The 22,582-nt window shown below is 40.9% G+C and overlaps 1 protein-coding gene across 1 annotated transcript in view; it reads left to right on the plus strand.

Annotated features, from left to right (window-relative positions):
* The window catches only part of adamts6 (ADAM metallopeptidase with thrombospondin type 1 motif, 6), a 108,757-nt gene that overhangs the window by 65,024 nt on the left and 21,151 nt on the right, over window positions 1-22,582 (plus strand). The window contains exons 14-19 of the mRNA XM_052116752.1: window positions 2,036-2,138; window positions 5,754-5,887; window positions 8,112-8,235; window positions 10,255-10,335; window positions 15,538-15,701; window positions 17,238-17,376. Of these exons, the coding sequence (XP_051972712.1) occupies window positions 2,036-2,138; window positions 5,754-5,887; window positions 8,112-8,235; window positions 10,255-10,335; window positions 15,538-15,701; window positions 17,238-17,376 (745 nt within the window). The remainder of the gene's footprint in view (window positions 1-2,035; window positions 2,139-5,753; window positions 5,888-8,111; window positions 8,236-10,254; window positions 10,336-15,537; window positions 15,702-17,237; window positions 17,377-22,582) is intronic.

Consider the following 22,582-nt stretch of genomic DNA (forward strand, 5'->3'; position numbering starts at 1 on the left):
GTGGCCCTGGTTCCTGCCACGGCCATTGTTTAGTACCAAGCAAAGGTCTGCGATCATTTGTTCTACTTCTCAAAACAATGAGCTAATCCGCATCCCTTAGCTTAATGCTGACTCCAATAGCGGCTTTCTGTGATCCGACAATTTCCATGGTGACATGGGTTAACATTAATGCCTCAATGGAAAGTCAACTAGTCAAGTTTAATGGATTTAGGGCACAAAAAAGTGGAATTAAAGGAATAGTTCTCCAAAATGTTTTAATTCTGACATAATTTACTAAGAAATCGGTTTCAGATTTTAGGCCAAATTATTAAATATTTAATGTTATATGCAAAAAAAAAAAACAAAAAAGAAGTTTCTAATTTTGACGCAGTGACGCTGGACATGGTGTTAATGAATTATATTTAGTTCCGCTTCAATATTTTGAAACATTGGAAAGATACAGCCTTACTTCCTGTTTGCCATTCTCTTCGTTAAATTAGTTGAAGCATTATACGTGTGGTATATCAATAATCTGCAACAAATTTTTGCCAGGCAAGGTCTCAAATTTATTTGAAACCAAATTTGGACATGACCCAATGAACCCTCCCAGACAAGTTCGAACAAAACACAACGAACAAAAGACAAAATTCAAAATGGCAGAAAATCAAGACCACATGGGCTACAACAGAAAGGTTTTCTGTCCTATAAGTCAGTGACCCAACAGACAGCGTTTGTGTATGAAGTACCTCCAGAAATTGGTTTTGGACAGGCTACGGAGACAGCATAATGTCACTAGAACCCCAGCAACTGATTACCACCATCTAGTGTCCACTAAAGGTAACACTTCTGCTTCATTCAGTCCAACGGAACCACGTAGGTCAAATAATCTAGAACAAAATCAAGAGAGTTTTTGCGATTACCAAGCGTATACTTAATAAATACAATACTACTTTCTCGATAGAAATGGAATCAATAGTTGGGAAAAAGTTATAAAAACATACATTTATACACAAATTGGTTATCAACTGCTTCTTCGGCCACCATTTTTTTTTCTTCAGCTCAACCATTCTGGAACCATGCACACAGGATTGTGGGATTTCATAAGCAGTGAAGGATACATCCATGCTGCCTTCAAATATTGATGATGAAGGTATCTCGGTTTAAAAGTCATAAGCAGGAAATGCCAATTTGAACTGTTGGCATTGCTAGATGGTTTGACAAAGAGACCCCCAATTTGCAACCAGAAATGCTGAGACCCTGCACAATCAGTGTGCCAAATGTCTCAAGTCTGGGATGTCTCACTGGGCACTGTTGGTTCAATTATCACAAAGTACAAGTTACTTTAAACAACTCAGATGTTGAATAGATGAGATTGTTCCTCAAAACTAACAAGGAGATGTATGAGAGAAGCCACAGAGAGGACAATGATAACTTTATTGGAGCTGCAGAGTTCTCCAACTGAGAACAAGGTAAAGGGCCATGCACAAACTGGCCAGTGTGGGATTGTGGTACAAAAATAGCCATTACTCCAAATGAACCTTGTGAAAGTATGTAGAGTTTGGCAGAAAGTGTTATATTGACCCAGTAAAAAAAATCTTGTGGTCAAAGAAGACCAGCAAAGCATTTTAGCCAATATTAAACATGATATGTCAGGCGCAAACATATCGCTGCCCACACTTCAAAAAATAACTTACATCCAGCATAGCAGTGGTAGCATCATGCTGTGTGCTTTGCATCAGCAGGAATTGGGAAAACTGTTAAAATAGAAGGTGGAAGAATGGTGCAAAATACTTGGAAATCCAACAAGAGATCCTCAAGAGAGTTTTTTTTCCATCTAGCAGACAATGAGCCATAACATAATGTCAAATACATTTTAGAGGAGATCAAGAACAAAGTACTGACAGGTCTTTAGTGCTCCAATCAAAGCTCATCTCCATCCAAATGAGAATTGTGCAATTTTGGTATCTCGACAACTGTAGTGTTGAGTATTTGGGGTTAATCATTGTACTGCTTCATCAGTTCATCTGACGGCAATTAATTGATTGTCTGATTGCAGCCTTGTCCAGTGGGATCACGTGACTTCAGGGAGAAGCAGTGCGCTGATTTTGACAACATGCCATTCCGTGGGAAGTACTACAACTGGAAGCCATACACTGGAGGTACTTTCCCAGCGCTAGACATGCAGAGCGTTGGGCTACAGAGGGAGCCGCTCTCTCCCACAGCCTTACCAAAGTCTGTACTCTAGTCACAGTATACATACTGGCTTGCTCTGTGTACCCTGCTAACACCAACACTGTGAAAGAGTCTTTGATGGTCTGAAAATTCTAGAGATTCCACAGCACTATGTATTGGAAAAGTTGTGTGTGTGTGTTTGACTATGTACAGTATGTACACATCTCTCAGAGAGGTTGCAGTTGCAAATTACAAAGTGTGAGAGTGTAAGCCATCAAACCGACTACAACTACACCCTGCTGAAAAGACCAGCGTGAATTTCAATGATGGTCCAAGATGGCACATTGTGCAGAAGCTCAACTGATAAATTGCTGCTCTTGCAATGCAAAGGACTGGGGTACGAGTCCTCAAGTCGACACGTGAGCCAAAAGTGTCATAGAAGCACCAAAAAATGGTGTTGTTGCTTCAGCAATTGCATTTTTATCTCACATTTGCTTTTTATGACTCGATCGGTTAGGTTTAAGGTTTAGGGTAGGGATCAATGTTGTAGTTGAGACTTGCTCACTCCAGCCCAGAAGAGGCAGCATCTGAGATAATTCTCTTAATAAATGTAAAGTTTAAATATATTGTTAAAATTTAAACAACTATTGATTCTAGGGACATATATATGCATATTGTTGGTTAAACAACAACAGTCGAGAATAAAAATGAAATAAATAACCTTGGTTAAGTGACAACATCTCAGTGTTTACTATAAACTCAAATGAAAGGTGCAAGGTGTCTACATGGCTTTGCAATGCAATACAAATTACAAGCTTCAGTTTGCTATTCTATTCATTGTAAGTCAAAAATACATTTCTGCAGTACAAAATACAGTGTAACTAAAATGGACCTAAAAACAAACAATAATGTATTAAATATGACATACTATTTACACAGAAAGTGAGTTTAAAGCTTTACTTTCAATCTATTTACAATTTACTGAGTTGTACTACCAAACCATTATTTATTATTTAAAAAAAATTTAGTATGTGTAGCATTAATTTAATGGTTAAAGCATTTCTAAAAAATATAGAGGCCGTTCAGACCGAACACATTATTGTGCTAAAAAAGCAAGACACAGAGCAACGAAAACAGCAGAAAGCAGTTTTTAACAGTTAAAGTCATGATATGCCTTTTTTATTATTTTATTATGTTCCTTGAGGTTCACTTATAATAAAAGTGATGTTTTACACACAAAAAAAATCATATATTTGCAAAAAATTATAATTTTCCACACTCAATCTGACCCTCTGTCAGAAACACTCTGTTTTGGTGCTGCTTTTCCTATAAGACTTGACAGTAAACGCCCACTGTAATGATTGGCTCTCTGCTTTTGACTGACCTGCTCTCTCTCTTTGCTCATCTCATTACTCACCGCTGCCGAGCGGGCTAAAGTGATTAAAGGTTATGTAGGAGAATTTTGCTCCTGCGTGAGACAACGGAAACACAGCGATTCGCGGCACAACGGTCAAAAATGCCCATCTAGCACACTTACATAAAAAAAGAACTGAAAAACAGCATGGATGGATGCAAAAACTCATTTGGTGTGAACAGCCCCTTATTCACATGACACTGCATCAGTTGAAGTTTCTCAAAGTTACCTCTCAAAAATGATTGTAGATAAATATCCACTTCATCAATCGATCGGTTTGATCTCCGTCTTCTTAAATATCCCGATACTGTTTAACTGAGTGAGATTCGCTGCAAATGAATCAGTGAGATTTCAGTCTGAACAAATTGGACTGAGTAGCTGATATTGACAGTGATAGAAATGTTTGTCAGATAAGTCGAAGTGCTCATGGTATATTTTTAAAAGGACTCGACTGGTCTTGGGGTGAAGTCCGAGTCCACACTTGTTTGAGTCGGAGTCCAAATGCTCCAGAGTCCATGACAAGACCAAGAACAAAATAATATGGTTTTGAGTCTGGTCTCGAGTACTACAACACTGGTAGGGATGTCAGTTTTGTTGATTTAAAACTAACCTCACCTGTTTGGGTGAAAATGTAACTCGCATTTAGCGCCACTCGCTGGATAATTCACCTCGAAACTGCTGCAATATGCATTAAGAAACACATAGCATCATTTTGCAAAAATGTCATTTACACACAGTCATTTAATTTTCATGAGATCTTGCTGGGTATTACAGAAGCATCCTAAAGGCCTGGGGGATACTTAGTTTTTCTGTGTTCTAGATCGGATCGCGCCTGGCCGAATGCGTTTCCTTTCGAAATATACTTTTCTGAATACGAACGCATTCATTGCATGCCCACTTCTACTGCTTTGTCATACTCTTTAGTACCGTCAACAGCTAGAGCATGTGCCGTCGATGCACACAGACGAGGACTGTGCACGTGTCAAGAAAATCTAGACTGCGCTGATGACGAACTTTGCGTCACACATACCGTGCACAACGTGGACAACTGAAGCATACTTTGGCCTTAACTCGCTAAAAATTCTCAAGTGTCCTAACATAAGGATAATCCCAGTTCCATCCTAACATAGTTTTTTTCCCTATTCTACCAGCAGCTGTTTCATAGAATTGAAAGAAACATTAAGTTGGAGATTCTCTGTCTTCGCTCATTCATGAGAGTAGGTGAATACTTGCCGAAAAGAACGTGTTTGGCATTTTCCACAGTTTAGCAAAACCTTTATTTCATCAGCTTTGTTTTTTCAGTTTAATTCCCTATATTTCCTAGAAACAATTAGTTTGGAGTTGCTTGTGTAATACAAACTTGTATACGCCAAATATTAATTTAAGACTTAAGATCCAAAACACAATGACCTGATGAATAACTGATGACCTTTATTTTGGGGTGACCCCTATTTTTGACCTCTTTGTGCTTTCTATGGTTCTTTCTGTAACACGTTTTAGACTGCTTTAAAAAAATGCAGCCGAAAAGCCCACAGGAAGGGTATATTTCTTGTTTACAATGAAATGGCCTGAACCCATTAAACAAAAAAACTAAAAACTGCAAAAGATTGAGAGCCATTTCCAAAACATTCTGAAAGGAAGTTCACAGTCGACTCAATCATCTCCTTATCTTGCTTCCCTGTAATAACCATTATAATTACCAATTGTTTGGCTCTGAAAACTAATTTCGAAGGGGTGAACATCACTTGTAAAGACTGTGATAACCTTTGCCGATGGCTGCATGATTTTTGTTGGCAGTCCTGTTAATCTCTCCCTATGTCTGTGTAATAATGATGTCAGGCAGAACGTTCAGATTCCACTATGAGTAATGCCTCTCTTGCGCTCGAGAGCTTTGACTGGATTCATAATATCAACAAAGGCATAAAAGAAAACCTTGGGCCTCGTCTGAGAGCCCTGGCTCAAGACAGTTGCAAGAAAAGCAGTCTGTAAGGCACTTATCAATGCCCTGGTAAGGCGAGCGATGGATTCTATTCTGTATAGATGTTGGGTTTAACACATGATATAAATCGTGGGGCGTGAAGGAGTCTTGAGGACACTGGGACTCATCTATAACCTGATAAAAAGCCCCAGTGGTTTTGATGAGACAGTGACATCAGTTAGTTGATGATAAACTTGGCCTTTTTCTCAGGTGGAGTGAAGCCCTGCGCTCTGAACTGTCTCGCCGAGGGTTACAATTTCTACACCGAACGTTCTCCTGCTGTGATCGACGGCACGCGCTGCCAGGCGGACTCTCTCGACATATGCATCAACGGAGAGTGCAAAGTAAGTCTCCAGCCCAAATCTCACTTACTTTAAGATGATGTAATTTCTGCATCACTAGTAAAAAAAAAATCAACATTGTTTTCAAATTGCTATCTCGAATACTCCCTCCAGTCTTTCATTGGTTGAACAAATGGATAGTCCTACCCCAATGTCATGCCATCATTGAAAACAGCATTAAAAAAAATTATTTGGACAAGTTTCCTATTGTCATATCATTTAGTTGTGATACCATACAGCCCCTTATCAGATACTGTCTTGCAAATCATTGTTATTTAAAAGGATAGTTTACCCCAAAATTTAAATTCAGTCATTATTTACTCATGTTGTTCCAAAACCATACGCTGCTATTTATTTCTCCGGAACACAATAGGATAAATCAATGGCAGTTCATAGCGACCACGACTTTCGAGCTCTAAAATGACACACACACAAACAAAAATAATGGTACATTACTTTTGTGTACTACACACGTCAGTGACATTCATTACTGGGGCTGTTGATTTAGCGCGTTATTCAGTGTGATTTTTTATATAAAAAATAACATGTTAAAAAAATGTATGCAATTAATCATGGTTCCGGACAGTAATAAGGACTATTCCTACCATTGGAGCAATTTAACCTTGAAGTACCACCTGTTTTCTCCAGGGGGCAGTAAGCGAAACTCTAGTTGTACAGGCAACACACAGCTTATAGAGAGAACACCACACTTACCGCCCTGCGTTCCAAACGGAATAAATCAGCCTCTGAAAGGGCACCTCGAAGGGAGAACAGTATGATAGCTTTGAACAGAATCTGCAATAAAAATGACTTAAAACGGTATGTTTATGGCACGACACAACCAAAGTGAGATGCTATAAAAGCCTCCGTCTTACGCAGGTATACATTGTCGCTTAGTCAAGCCCTCATAATAAATCTCAGACTGATTGACGAATTAAATTGCAAAATGAATTGCTGTGAAATAATGGTACATGTTCAATAATATACATTATATTGAATTCTAAAGCCAATTTTAAATATCTGAATTATATATTAATATATTTTGTATTTAAAAATAACTATATATAATTATTTAACCATTGTTGAATTATATTTATTTGAGGGGATTTCTCAGCAAATATTTATATATGCGATTAATTGTGATTAATTCGATGAATATTTAATTTGATACCTTTTTTTTGAAGCCATTGACAGCCCTATTTAGTGCATTAACATGCACTTTAAACGTCACATTTTAGTAGGATTAAAACAATTAATATTTTTAAGATATCATGTAAATGCTTACGTTGTAAAATGTTTGTGAAGTCTGACTTATATACCTAGATAATGGGACTCTGCTTCGTCCAGCATGTATACATGTTAATTGGACTATTGGCTTTGCCGTTTTGTATGTGCTCAGAAAGAGGTGACGCATGACATGTATATAACGTTTGCTCAGCTGACGTCCTTATTTCATATAGTCAGTTACACATTGTTTCATGTATTCTTGAACGGACCGATGAAGCTAGAAGCTCGACTATGCAAGAAAAACCAAACGCTGTAGCTTGATGATAACTGGACATACATAAACATATTTAGCGATTTTATGGTGTTTTTGTCCTTTATTGAGCATGAAAGCCATAGTCAATACACAGTCATAGTATGACAAGAGCAGAATAACAATTCTTCAAAAAATTCTACTTTCGTGTTCATCAGAAAAATTAACAGAAGTTTGGAACAATTTGAAATGACATGAGGGTAAGTAAATAATATAATTTAAATTTTTCTGTGAATTATTTCTTTAACTTGTGGGTTCTTACCTTGTACACTTAAGCCTCACATTTCTCACCATCTTTCACCAACTGAAAAAGTCAAAAGAGAACGGTCAGAAACCACTTTTATTCTATAGTGTTATAGTGTTGTCCATCAGACAGTCCTTAAAATACACTTTAAAAAAATTTAATTTTTCCGGTAAATGTATCTAAACATCCTGAAAACAAGAAATTTACTTGAGAAGCAGAATGACATAATATATTAAGTCTTGTAAACAAAATTTAGGAGTGTTTATGCATAAACAATGCATGTACAGGGCATGTTCTCTTTTATTTTATGGAAAAAAATAAGTTTTGCGTCACTTATCCCTTAAATGCTTTTTGGTGATATTTTGTATTGAATGCCAATATCTCAGCAGTTTTACCATGTGTAGATTTCCCCTGCATTGAAACCGTCTGACTCTGTGTCTTTGAAGCATGTTGGCTGTGATAACATCCTGGGATCGGATGCAAAGGAGGACAGATGCCGGGTGTGCGGAGGTGACGGGAGCACTTGTGAGGTCACAGAGGGCATGTTCAATGACTCACTGCCTAGAGGAGGTCAGGAGATCATTCATTATACTATCATCATTGGATAATAGAATAAGATGAAACATTGAAGATAAAAGAACAATTAAAGGGGTAGTACACCCAAAAATGAAAATTCTCTCATCATTTACTCAACCTCATGCCATCCCAGATGTGTATGAATTTCTTTTTCTGCAGAACACAAACAAAGATTTGTAGAAGGATGTTTCAGCTCTGTAGGTCCATACAATGCAAGTGAATGGTGACCAGAACTTTGAAGGTCCAAAAAGCACATAAAGTCAGCCTAAAAGTAATCCACATAATTCCAGTGGTTAAATCCATACCTTCAGAAGTGATATAAGTGTGGGTGAGAAACAGATAATAATTCAAGTCTTTTTTATTATTAATTCTCCTCCCTGTCCAGTAGGTGGCGAAATTAAAATGGAGATAAGTGCCTTACTGTAACCAAATGTTTTTCTTTTTTCTTTTTAATCAACATCGGATGAGTCAGAATTATTTTGTGTGGTAATCAGTTTACACCACAAATGCTGTTGACTTAACCTAACTTTTATTGAACACAAAACATTACTTTAATTGATAAACACTCTACAGATTGTTTGCAACCAGAAGTGGTTGACAGTTGACACTCAAAGGAATAGTTTACCGAACATCATCTTGTTCCAAACCGGTATGATTTTGTTTCTTCCATGGAATTTCCAAGAAATGTTGAAGAATATCCTGGCCACTCTTTTCCATATAATCAAATGAACGGGGACTGGGGGTGTCAAGCTCCAAAATAAAAATAAAGCACCATAAAAGGACCATAAATTAGTTTATACAACTTTACATCAATCAAATATGGCGCCATTCACGTCATTTACTGTATGCATGGGACATGTGAGAACCAATGGTGTTTGGCAGCAAATGGCGTTTTATTGAAAGAATTGCATAATTTATTGTAGTCCATACAACTTTTTGTTGTCCATTTAAGAACTTCAGTGAATGGGAAGATAATCAATGAATAACAACTTTAATTTAATCCTGTTCTTCACACAAAGCTATTGTATGACTTCAGAAGACATGGAATATAGCACACAAGTAATATGGGCTACTTTTATGATACTTTTATGGTGTTGTTTTGGAGATTGACATCTCCAGTCTCCATTCACTTTCATTATATGAAAAAGAGCATCCAGTACATTCTTAAATCTTTCTTATTTTCAATTTCAAATAAAGTCATACAGGTTTGGAATAACATGAGGATGAGTAAATGATGATGCAATTTGTGAACTAACTCTTTAGGTAGCTTTTTTATGGATAAAAAGCACTCAGCTCTCCTTTTAGAATCCCATTTCAGCGAAGCACGCCTGCCAAGCGCGACAAGTTTTAATCAGTTTCCACCAGAGAAATCCCTCTTAAAGAAAGCACAGCACGAGTGTGCGGAGGAACGCATTGTCTTTTTGGCAATAGCTACTGTCAGGAGGCCAAAGGGGTGCTTTGGCCAAGCTCGACATTTTTCATAGAAATGCTGTTTTTTTTTTTATCTGACAACCAATGATAAAATGAATGTTTTTGGGTCAAGAAACAAGTTGTCAAAATAGAAGCGATAACGCAATATACAGATTTTAATTACATCATGCAGTGTGAGAGAATCAATAAAACTTCTATTGTTGCACGCTTCGGAGGGCTGTATCCAAAAGTATTCTCTGTAGTAAGGGACTGTTTTCTCCTTTTAAGGTATAGCTAGTAAATCATGTGTAACTTCGAGGGGAGAGAGGGGTTCTGCGTGAATTCTTGTCTTGTAATGAATTTGCTGTTGCTAAGTTAGTCAGGTTTTCTTTGAGCATGCTATTGAAATATAATTGGGTGCCTCTTGTTCATTTAGTTTACAAGAAACATTATAAACAATGCAAATTGGCCATAAATCTTTACAGGAATTGTAAGTTCTATGAACCATTGGAAAATTCTGGTTTTGCTTTATTATGTACCATAAATCGATGTGCATGTCAACACATGTTTTGGGCAATTCAGCCTCACTTTCACACTTTGCAGGTTACATGGAGGTCATCCAGATCCCGAAGGGATCCGTTCATATTGAAATCAGGGAAATGATTGTGTCAAAGAACTACATCGGTGAGTCTTTTATTTATCATGTTTAAAGGGCTTTTAAGATTTATCATGTTTAAAGTGTGTATTTTCTGTGCCACAAACCACATCAAGAGGAATAATGACTGTTTTTAGACATGTTTCCTACAGTTGGGAGGACAAAACAGATTGTCTGCCTCTAAAACAATTGAGCTTTCTGGCTGGCGTCACCTAGGCTATGTGAGCTATCGATTAATAATTAATAGTTCACCGAAAATGAAAGTTCTGACATAGTTTTCTCACTCTTATGCGTATGACTAATCTGTATGACTTTCAGTCTTAAATGAAACACAAAAGGAGATCTTTTAAAGACATCTTTTTCCATCTTTTCAATATAATGCCATTTGATAAGACTCACTTTAAAAAAGGTCTATGATTTATTTTTCAAGTTTTCTGAAGGCATCTGATAAGTTTGTAGGTTTGCAGCTAAACAAGCTCTGAACTTAAAGCTAACTGCAGACTTGCTGTTTTCAGCAGTTCTCAGCGTGAACTTGCTTTGTTTTTAGCATTAAACCGCACAGGTTCTCGCATGAACTTGCTTTGTTTTTAGCACTAACCCGTGCAGGACTTGCTTTGTTTTTAGCATTAAACCGCACAGGTTCTCGCGTGAACTTGCTTTGTTTTTAGCACTAACCCGTGCAGGACTTGCTTTGTTTTTAGCATTAAATCGCACAGGTTCTCGCGTGAACTTGCTTTGTTTTTAGCACTAACCCGTGCTGGACTTGCTTTGTTTTTAGCACTAAACCGTGCAGGTTCTCGCGTGAACTTGCTTTGTTTTTAGCACTAACCCGTGCTGGACTTGCTTTGTTTTTAGCATTAAATCGCACAGGTTCTCGCGTGAACTTGCTTTGTTTTTAGCACTAACCCGTGCTGGACTTGCTTTGTTTTTAGCATTAAACCGCACAGGTTCTCGCGTGAACTTGCTTTGTTTTTAGCACTAACCCGTGCAGGACTTGCTTTGTTTTTAGCACTAAACCGCACAGGTTCTCGCTTGAACTTGCTTTGTTTTTAGCACTAAACCGTGCAGGTTTTCGCGTGAACTTGCTTTGTTTTTAGCACTAAACCGTGCAGGTTCTCGTGTGAACTTGCTTTGTTTTTAGCACTAAACCGCACAGGTTCTCGCTTGAACTTGCTTTGTTTTTAGCACTAAACCGCACAGGTTCTCGTGTGAACTTGCTTTGTTTTTAGCACTAAACCGTGCAGGTCCTCGTGTGAACTTGCTTTGTTTTTAGCACTAAACCGTGCAGGTTCTCGCGTGAACTTGCTTTGTTTTTAAAAACTCTTTTACTGTCATAACCTCCATTGTGTTGATGTAGTAACACTAGGGGTCTCTCTTGAGAGCCTCAGTTACCTCTTATGTTTGAGAAAAGGCCAATGAGAATTGGCGAACAGAATTTGCATGCCCCTTTCCTGGACATACAGGTATAAAAGGAGGGAAGTGTGCTTCTATTCAGACAGGTTTTGAGCTGATAGTAAGGTCCCGGCCCTTTCAGCGGCTTAGTACAGTGTTGTGGCAAGAGGGACACAATGTCTCATTCCCTCCATCAGGGAACGGAGGTTACAGTAACGAGACGTTCCCCTTCTGTCACTCACTCAACGTTGTGTCAATGTAGTGACACTAGGGGTCCCTATTTAAAAACGGCACAACACTGAACGTGTTACGTGGACTACTGATGCAGGTGCAAGCAAGCTGTTGCATGCGAAAATAGCAGGTGCATCAGACCTGTAACCTTCCCCAATGCCCCAAGAGACATCATATAGTCCCCCACATCCCTGAGGGAGGGAAGCGACGTAAGCCGCACCAGCCGCAGCCTTTTCTCTCTATGTTTTCTCTCCATAGAGTGTTAGATGCGGCTGGGGCCATCTAACGCTATAACACGCATCGGGGAAGGCATCCAATCCTATTCTTTCAGGAGGAAAAGACCCCACGGACCCCTACGCTGGGGCTGAGATCTGGGCCCGGGCTGGCCTGGGGTTTCACGACAAGATGTGTTGAATGGCCTCCATCGGTTTCTTCACCGTCGAGAGCTGCTGGCAAAGCCTTCTACGGTGTCGCAGAATAGGCCGATCTGGGAGATGGGGGCATTGAGAAAGCGAGCCTTGTCGCTGTCCCGCATCTTGACCAGATTTATCCTGGACCACGAGGGTGGCCATCGCCTGTCCGAGTGCATACGCTGTGACCTTCGTGGCCTGGAGGGCGAGGTTGGTCTCCGAGCGCAGTTCCTTCAGCACATCAGGACAAGGACTACCCAAGTGCAGATCTCTTAGTGTTTTGGCCTGGTGGACTTGCAGGAGGGCCGTAGCGTGCAGGGTGGAACTGCCTGTCCAGCAGGACTGTAGGCCTTGGTCGCCAGAGACAACGTCAACCTACGGGCCTTGGAGGGCAGTGACGGTCGATCCTGCGAGGAGGCAGTGTTTTACAGTTACAGGTTCACCGCAACTGCCTTATCCAGCTGGGGGACTTGGACCACCCTGCCGTCAAGGGTAGTGAGAGAGGACGAGCGAGGGAGTTGGTTTCGGGGCACTGGAAGGTGCCCTCCATGACTTTGTCAGCTCATCATGCACCTCCGGGAATAAAGGAATCAGGGCAGCGCCCCAAACCCAGGAACCAATCGGCGGCCCTGGTAAGCAGATAGCTCGGCGTCGGCCTCAGACTGGACCAGCACAGCTCTAGCTCAGTCGAGTCTTCAGCGTCGGAGTCCGCCAAGACGCTCTCCAATGCAGTGGCAAAACTCTCATCCAGCTCGGGGGCTTTGAGAGAGACATCAGACTTGGACGTAAGGCGACCCGGTCTCATCTCGGAAACGGACGGGGCAAATGAGCATGTTGGGGAACAGTGGTCCGCAGGGATTTACCCGATGAAACCACGCACGTTAGATTCCCAAAATCACCCCCAGCGCCAGTCGCGCTGGCCCTATATCCGTGGGTAGAAGGCACGACGCGTGGGGGGGGGTGGCAGCTAGAGAAGCTTTCCCTTGGAAGGAGAGCTGCAAGAGACTCGTCTTTTAAAAGACGTTCAACGTGAATGTGTTTACTCTTTTAGAGAAATATATACTCCCTTTAGAGGGCTGTCGAAGCGCTCTGGGACGTAGTCTACACTGGCGGGCAGAAGAAGGGAAAAGCCTCTGAAATGCGCCATATTTCCAACAGCGTATGCTCTTTAGAGGTGAGTGGAACAGCAGTGGGTTTTACTCATCTTGCTGAATCACAACCGCTCAGCTCCGAAGATAAAATCGGTCTGAACAGACGCACGCTTCCCTCATTTTATACCCGTATGTCCTGGGGAGGGGCATGCAAATTCTGTCCGCCAATTCTCATTGGCCTTTTCTGAAAGATAAGAGTTAACCGAGGATCTCAAGAGAGACCCCTAGTCGACACAATGTAGAGTGAGTGACAGAAGGGGAACCTCAAACTCAGGACCTTAGAGGACACAAATATCCATGTCAAAAACTGCCATAAAAAAAAAATATATTTTAATATCATTTTCCACTTTCACTTTTTTTATTTTACTTTTTTTTAACCAACATCAGTCCTGATCATAACTACCAAATATTCATGAATTTTCCGGATCATAACCCTTTAAATGTCAGTTTGTTTACATAATTCCATTGTTGTTTTACACATACAAAACAGACACACAATTTTAGTGGCATCGTTTATTCAATTATCCAGCTCTATAATACAGCAAAGAGAAAATAGGAAATAAGGATGTATTTGCTCCATAGGCTAAACATGAGAGAAATGGTGCCATCTGGTAGACAATAGTAAACATTTTCATTTTGAAGCTAGGGCTCTGAAGTGAAAGCATAATATCTGGGATATGAGTGTAACTATATTACCACCACCATTGTGTCCTTGAGCAAGGCACTTAACTCCAGGTTGCTCCGGGGGGATTGTCCCTGTAATAAGTGCACTGTAAGTCGCTTTGGATAAAAGCGTCTGCCAAATGCATAAATGTAAAATGTAAATGTAAATATTATGTACACAGTGTATTATAGATGTATTTTAGGAATTGAGGTTGAAATGTCGAAATTCCCCCCAAAATACACACCTTTGGCAAATTTTATGCCGATGGCATTAACGCAGCTAAAATTATCAAAAAAAGGTCACACAAGGGTTAAGCTTTAAAGTGAGTCACTATTAACTGTCATTCTACTGAAATCGGCAAACAAGACATCTTTAAAATTCCTCCTTTTGTGTTCCGGAGAAAAAAGACAGCCATATGGGTTTGAAATGACATAAGGGTGAGTAACTTATGACAGAATTGTCATTTTTGGGTGAACTATACCTTAAGCTTTGTTGAATTTGGATGAAAAATTGAACCATGGAGGGGTTTGTGAACAACAACAGGACTTTTTGTGGGTGTAAATCTGGATCACTTTGACAGCCATCTTTTCTCTTATACCACATATATATTAATAGTTGTAAGACCAGGCTTTTGTCTTTTCCCAACCACAAACCAGCCATGCAACTAATTAAAACAATCAAACAAGCGGGTCCAATTAAGTTGTTTTGAGCACAAACATAAATATAGCTTGTGTGTCTGACAGCTTGAGTTTTATTGTCCATCATGTTTATGTAGCGGGTTTTCTTGCCATTCTACAGGAAGATAAATCGTCAGATGTTCTGCCACAGAGGTGGCTGACGTTAGCTCCAAAGCGGAATGTGTGAAGAATATTACAAAAGCACATGGTCCTGTTTAAAGTGAGAATCTCTTGAAACAGCCTTAAGATCCTTAAAGGGATAGTTTCCCTTTGAATTACTCACCCTCATGTCGTTTTCAATCTGGTTTGACTTTGTTTCTTCTGTGGAACACAATGGACTTGAAGTAAAACTACATGTGATACATACAGTATAAGTATAAACATCATTATATTTTCTTAGATTTATGCTTCAAACAAGAAAAAAAAGATTTTCTAATGGGGTAAAAAGATGAAGCTTATTTTAAAGATGTTAAGACATTTTCACTGGAAAACAGTAAAAACATAATACTAAATAATACTGAAAATATGTTTTTGCAAGGTAAAAACTGCATAGAGTCTGAGTGCAAGTAGAAAATGTTCATGACATTAGGAAGCCTGAGAATGATGCTCGTCATGTTGATGTATGACAGCGATGACATCACTCTCTCTGCTTGGCAGCGCCACGCTCGTGTCGGGTTGTTAACTGGTGTTGTCTCTTACATCACAGCTTTGAAATCAGAGGGAGATGACTATTACATCAACGGAGCCTGGACTATTGACTGGCCTCGCAAATTTGACATAGCAGGAACAGCGTTTCACTACAAGAGGCCCACGGATGAGCCTGAGTCGCTAGAGGCTCTTGGAGCCACGACAGAAATTTTGTTAGTTATGGTGAGTAGATCATTTATTGTAGATTCTTAACAAATTTGTAACATTAATTGAAAGGACGTAATGCAATGTTATGTGTGACAATGTTTGTTTTAATTGGCTGTCTCATTAAGATGTGACTAAAATGAAAAAAATTCCATTATGACTTGTAAAAATATGAAAAAGTGAAAATTGTTTTTCATTATGACTAGTGCTTTAAAAATATTTTATATTGTTTGAAAGTATATAATGCAGTGTTTATATGTTTAATTCGCTTTCTCACTAACGTTTTAAAAAAGGCAAAAAAAAAAACATTTGTAATGGCTAGTGTTTTAAAAATACGTAACATTGCTTTATAGAACATAACAATTTTCTCTGTGACAATGTTTGTTTAATTCATTTTCTCACTAAAGTTTAATGAAAAGTGAAAATTTTTCTGTTATGGCTGGTGTTTCAAAAATTCGTAACATTTTGTTGTACTTAACACAATGTTTTGTCTGATAATGTTTGTTTAATTAGCTTTCTCACTAAAGTTTTAGGAAAAGCAAAAACTTTTTTCATAATGGCTAGTGTTTTAAAAATACATAACATCGCTTCAAAGTACATAACATAATGTTTTGTGTGACAATGTTTGTTTAATTACTAAATTTTTACAAAAAAGCAAAATGAATGTAATTCATGTTTTAAATATATTCTACATTTTATAATATTATATTAAAATATGTGTAAGCTAAGAAACGTAATTAAAATAATTAACTTAACTGAAAGTCAGTAACTGTAATCTGATTACAAGAGCTTGAAATGTAATGCATACACTACTTTTTGTACAGTAATTAATGACTTTGTAATTAGACTACACCCAACACTGGTGACAATGTTTGTTTAATTAGCTGTCTCACAAAATGTGTATGTAAAAAAACATAAGAACAAAAAAAGGTTTTAACTGGAATGCGGTAGTAATTCCAAAAGGCGAGCTTGTGTTTTGAATGCGCTGTTTAAAATAGTTTGGCTTCATCTAAATAAAGTCCACATCTGTGTACAAACCTCACATGAACTCAAACTAGTGGCTTCAGATTTAAACGTTATATATCTTTGCACTGAAAACCTCTCTCTGGCCAAATGAGAATACTCATATGCACATGTTTCAGCATGCATGTGTGTAAGTTCATTCTGAAAAGCCCCACTCTTGGTCTCAGCAACCACAATGGCTTTTGCCTGGACAGAAGTTCTGGAAATACCAGGCCTGGTCACAGCACCCCTGGAATACATACAAACAGCCCGTGCACCGCAAGCCATTCCATTGTGGCCCACACTGGTTAACATGGCTGTCCAATTTATTCCAATTTAACACACACACAAAATTCCTGCTCTCTGACTAAGGAATAAAGTAGAATAAATATGTGCCCATTCAGATGGAACTGAGTTAAATAAAAAAGTTAATCCAAAAACTCTACAATTCATTTAAAACTACAATTCATTTAAATGTACCATTTAATGCCATTTTTCATTGACCAACTTAAAATGGCCTAAAATATCAACACCCCACTGTGGACGTTACAGGTGCTACTACAGGAACAGAATCTGGGCATCCACTACAAGTTCAATGTGCCCATCCAGCGCACTGGAAGTGGAGACAATGAAGTGGGCTTCTCCTGGCACCATCTGCCCTGGTCTGAGTGCTCGGCTACATGTGCGGGAGGTGAACTGATGCACCATTAACAAAACTTCCACCTTATTACATGGCTTTGAGTACTGTGATTGGTCAATCGTGGCATGGTGCAGTCAAATATTTTTATATAATGACTGATAAAATGTCCAACATAGCTATGCTAGTTTAATGCCGCTCACATAATAAAATCATTTACATGTATGCATTTGGAAGACAGATGCCACAGATTCATAATGAACCAAAACTATTACTAATAACATAAAAGATCTCTAACATTGTGTTTTGCGCCATTACTTCGGCAAAGCATCTCTCACTGCCAGTCAGTCATTGAAAGTAATCAAGAGCACGTTATTTTATAATTTGCAAGTGATCTAGTAACAGCTGCTCCCTGTTTGATTGACAGGCGGCGTATGTGCGTATGCTGAACATGCATGTGTGTTCTGAATATGTTCGCATTCATACGCAACTGAACAGTCAAATACATTTCAAAAATCTGCCAAAATACCCGTCTTGGTGAGGTATTCATGTAAACACAGATAGTGATGTCTAAAGTGAACGTAAACAGTTGAGAAAAAAGTGGACTTGTAAGTCTAATTGTAAGCTAATAGACCTGCTGCTGTCTAGTGTGTCATTATAATAATCAAACAACCAGAAAAAGAAAACGAGAAAATGCTCACTGCTCTTGACTGGGTAAATTTAGTAGCTTTAAAAATTATTGATGTATTATAATCATACAGTGAAGACCAGTAGTAGTTTTAGGTTGCATTTCATTCTGAATGTTTACTTGAATACTTGATAGACTACTGCTGCTAAAAACTTTCAAAGCTGTTAAAAAAAGCACAGATTTTTCTTAATTTACATTTTATTCCAATTATTTTTAATTCTAAATCTAATTCTATTTATTGCTGTTTTATTGTTATTTTATTACTGACTGTTTAATAGTTTTGAATAATTACTTAAGAACTTGAATCTATTCTTCCATAATTCACACATTAATTAGTGTTATTATTTGTTGTAGTTTTGATGCTGTTATTGAGAATCGTCAAATTTCACTACAGACTCCTGGAATGTTGGTTTCCCCATCTGTCGTTCACTTCGACATTGTGTCGAAGAAGTGATACTAGGGCTCTCTCTTGAGAGCCTTGTGCATCTCTGAACTTGAGAAAAGGCCATTGAGAAATTGGCAGACAGAATTTGTGGGTATAAAGGGAGGGAAATGAGTCTGTCCATTCAGATTTTTCGGAGCAGAGTGGTTGTGTTCACTTCATCTCTACAGAGCGTATGCTGTTGGATCTACGGCGCATATCAGCGGCTTTCTCCTTCTTTGCACAACAGTGCAGCTTTGCCCCTGGGCCCTTCGACAGCATTCTAAAAGAGATTATTTTCTCTAAAAGAGCAATACACAGCTGGCGTTGAATGTCCTTTTCAGAATGCGTCTTTTTAAAGATGTCTTTCCGCCCCTGTGTAGTTCCTGGATGCAGTCTAATTTCTCTCCACTTCTGACGGTCGTAAGAGCTGCCTTGCGTGCCTGGGCTGCGATCACACGCAGGCAGCATTTTATGAATGGTTCATGTTCTCAGTGCGAGAACATAGCCTGGCAACGTTGTGGTTGCAGCTTTCTTTCTTCATGAGAGAAAGCTACTTCAGCCGCCCCCTGCACCGCTCCTCCTTCCTATGGGATTGGGGCCGGATTGAAGGCGATTTGGGGCCTTAACCTTCAGTTAAAGGTATTTTCTTTGCCGCACCCCCTTCGGGCTGTGGTTCCAACATTTTCAATTCAGAGCAATTTCCTCTCTCCCTGGGTCACCTGGCCCACAAATGCTGTCCTCACGGCAACCTGGTGCCACATTTCAGCAGTCCCGGTACCCCGGAAGCGGACCCCCCGCCTCCGGACCCACGATGGCTGCCCAGCAGCAGGTCGGTTCTGATGAGTCCAGAGGACGCCTACGCGGAACCGCTAAGGGAAATGGGCATCCGTATTCTCAACTACCTCAATGACTGGCTCATCCTTGCCCACTCCCGAGGGTTACTATGCGCCCGCAGGGACCAGGTGCCCAGGCACCTCAGCCACCTAGGGCTTCAGGTCAACTGGGAAAAGAGCAAGCTCGTCGCTGGAGTTGATGCATGAGACCGCTTCAGCACTGGCTCCAGACTCGAGTCCCAAGATGGGCATGGTGCCACGGCACACACCGTGTGTTCATCACCCCTGCCTGCTGCCAGACTTTCAACCCCTGGACAGACCTTTGTTTTCTGCAGACAGGAGTCCCCTTACAGCAGGTGTCCCGACGCGTTCTGGTCACCACAGACACCTCCAAACAGGGTTGGGGCGACGTGCAACGGGCACACAGCCGATGACTCATGGAAAGGGCCCCCGCTGCGTTGGTACATCAACTGCCTAGAGTTGCTGGCTGTATTTATTGCCCTACCGCGGCTCCTCCCAATAATTCGGGGCAAGCACGTCTTGATCTGTTCAGACAGCACCGCAACAGTAGCGTACATAAATCGCCAAGGCGGCGTGTGCTCCCGTCATATGTCACAACTCACCTGTCATCTCCTCCTTTGGAGCCAGATTGCTGTGCACCACTCACCTCCCAGGCAACCTCAACAAAGTAATTCTGGTGGCCCCCTACTGGCCCACTCAAACTTGGTTCTTGGTTCTCGTGCTCCTCGCGACAGCCCCTCCCTGGCGAATTCACCCAAGGAAAGACCTTCTTTTTCAGTGACTGGGCACCCTCTGGAACCTCCACGTCTGGGCCCTGGACGGGATGCGAAAGAGGCTTAACACCTGCCATCTTAGACATGATCAACCAAGCCAGAGCTCCCTCTACCAGGCAACTTTACGCCTTGAAGTGGCACTTGTTCACAAATTGGTGTTCTTCCCAGTCTGAAGACCTGCAGAGATGCGCAGTTCGGTCAGTGCTGTCATCCCTGCAAGAGAGGTTGGAGGGGAGGCTGTCCCCCTCCACCTTGATGGCGTATGTAGATGCTATCATGGCCCACCACAATGCAGTGGACGGCAAGTCCTTGGGTAAGCACGACTTAATTATCAGGTTCCTTAGAGGTGCCCGGAGGTTGAATTCTCCCCAGCCAAGCCTGTTCCCCTCCTGGGATCTTTCAGTGATCATCTCGGGTCTCCAGAGACCCCCCTTCAAGCCTCTTGACTCAGTTTAGCTCGAGGCCCTCTCCTTGAAGACAGCCCTCCTGATCGCGCTCGCCTCCATCAAGAGGGTTGGGGACCTGCAAGCGTTCTCTGTCAGTGACACCTGCCAGGATTTATAAGACCGTGACCGGGCTACGTGACCAATGTTCCTACGACCCACTTCAGGAACCAAGTAGTGAACCTGCAAGCGAAGCTGCCCCGGGAGGAGGCAGACCCAGCCTTTTTGTCACTGTGTCCGGTGCGTGCTTTGCGTACTTATGCACACAGAGCTTTAAATGTTCTGAGCAGCTCTTTGTCTGCTTTGGTGGATAGCGAAAAGGGAACGCTGTCTCCAAACAGAGGCTTTCCCACTGAGTCGTTGATGCCATAGCTTTGACCCATCACACCCAGGCCATGCCCGCCCCTTAAGGGTTCGAGCACACTCTACGAGAAGTGTAGCATCCTCGTGGGCACTGGCCAATGGCACCTCCATAGCAGACATTTGCAGAGCAACAGGCTGGGCAACACACAATACCTTTACGAGATATTATAATCTCAGGGCTGAGTCGGTCTCGTCCTGTGTTTTCTCAGGTCCGAGCCAGTAGAACTTGGTAACGTGGAACAACTGACCGAGTGTACCGCTTGCACCTAGCGCCTTTCCCCTCCACTGAGGCATTCACGTGTGCTCTTATTTCAGGAGATCCCACTAACTCGGCTCCCTGGATGACTCCTCCCTTGCCTTCTGGTCCGGAAATTCAGCGGAAGAATTCCCCGACGAGACCCACTATGGGTACTGAAACTACTCTGTACTGGAATGGGTGCTCCACAGGACGGGCCCCTGTGTGGATTAATCCCCCGGTGTGTATTTTCTACAGTACTGTCCCCTTACACCCCGGTCGCCGTGTTGTAGCAACTCCTCCCTCTTAGCAGGTAGGATCTACCACCGCGCCATTTTCCACATGTGGCCTGAAAACCCATGTGATGTATTTAGTCACTTTACCTCACCTAGCCTGGGCAGGTGTGGTCTCCACGGGGTCTTTTCCCACTGAAAGAATAGGAGTTGGAAAAGAACGCCTTCCCCGATGCATGTGATAGCGTTAAGATGGCCTATGCGAGAAACATGGAGAGAGAAAAGGCGCAACTGGCGCGGCTTGCTCCCATGCTTGGTACGTCACCTTGTTCCCCCATTCAGGGTGCCTGGAACCAGAAGGTTGAGTTGATTGCATATGTACACTATTAGGTTGGGTATCGTCCATAATTTGAGAAAAATATACAGCTTAAATTTCCTTTTTTTCTCTCTGGACAAGTAACTTTTTTTACCCGGACAAGTGAATGACCAATTTACATTGTCTGTAGGTCAAGCACATGACAAAGCTTAATGCAGCAACAGATTATGACTTACAAAGGCCCCGGGGCCAATTATCTCCAAGGGCCCCCCTCCAAATGTTATTGATGGAGGGGGTGTTTTGTTTTCATTGTTGATGGGTTTCGAGAGGGGGGATTGCCAAACTGGATCACACAACCTTAAAGCACAGGGCCCCCCCAGGCAGTCAAGGGCCCCTGGGCACTGGCCCCATTGGCCTGGTTGTTAATCCATCCCTGCTTAATGCTCTAGTCGATTTTGTGTTTTGACCATTTGTGAACTGCGTTAAACTTTCGTTTATGCTTTGTGGGTGTGACTTTTTTTGCCATGTCTTCAGCATTCATATCTATACAACCAAGAGCACAAAAATGTTTACAAGAGCACACAGTTCTTCATAATGTAGATCTAACCTCTTAATTTTGCTTCAAAAGTGCACCAGATTGATGCATTTCACTTTAAAATGTACAAAATGATCTTACGAGGAGCATGACACCGGACCTCCCTAGAGCGTCTGAGGTCAACCCACCACAGTCTCACAAAATCCTGTGGGGAAATACTGTCCTTAATATGGATCAGTCTGCCAAAAATGTGAAAAATATGTGGACACTCTAGACAAAAATGTTAAGCTTGACTATATAGACCATATATTTCCTCAATTCATTGTGGTTGTGCTGCTAATGTACATGTTGTGTGGTGAGCAGAAAGAGCTGTGTCTTATTTCAACATGTGAATGT

The sequence above is a fragment of the Xyrauchen texanus genome, chromosome 44 (assembly GCF_025860055.1).
Source record: "Xyrauchen texanus isolate HMW12.3.18 chromosome 44, RBS_HiC_50CHRs, whole genome shotgun sequence".
Taxonomy (NCBI): domain Eukaryota; kingdom Metazoa; phylum Chordata; class Actinopteri; order Cypriniformes; family Catostomidae; genus Xyrauchen; species Xyrauchen texanus.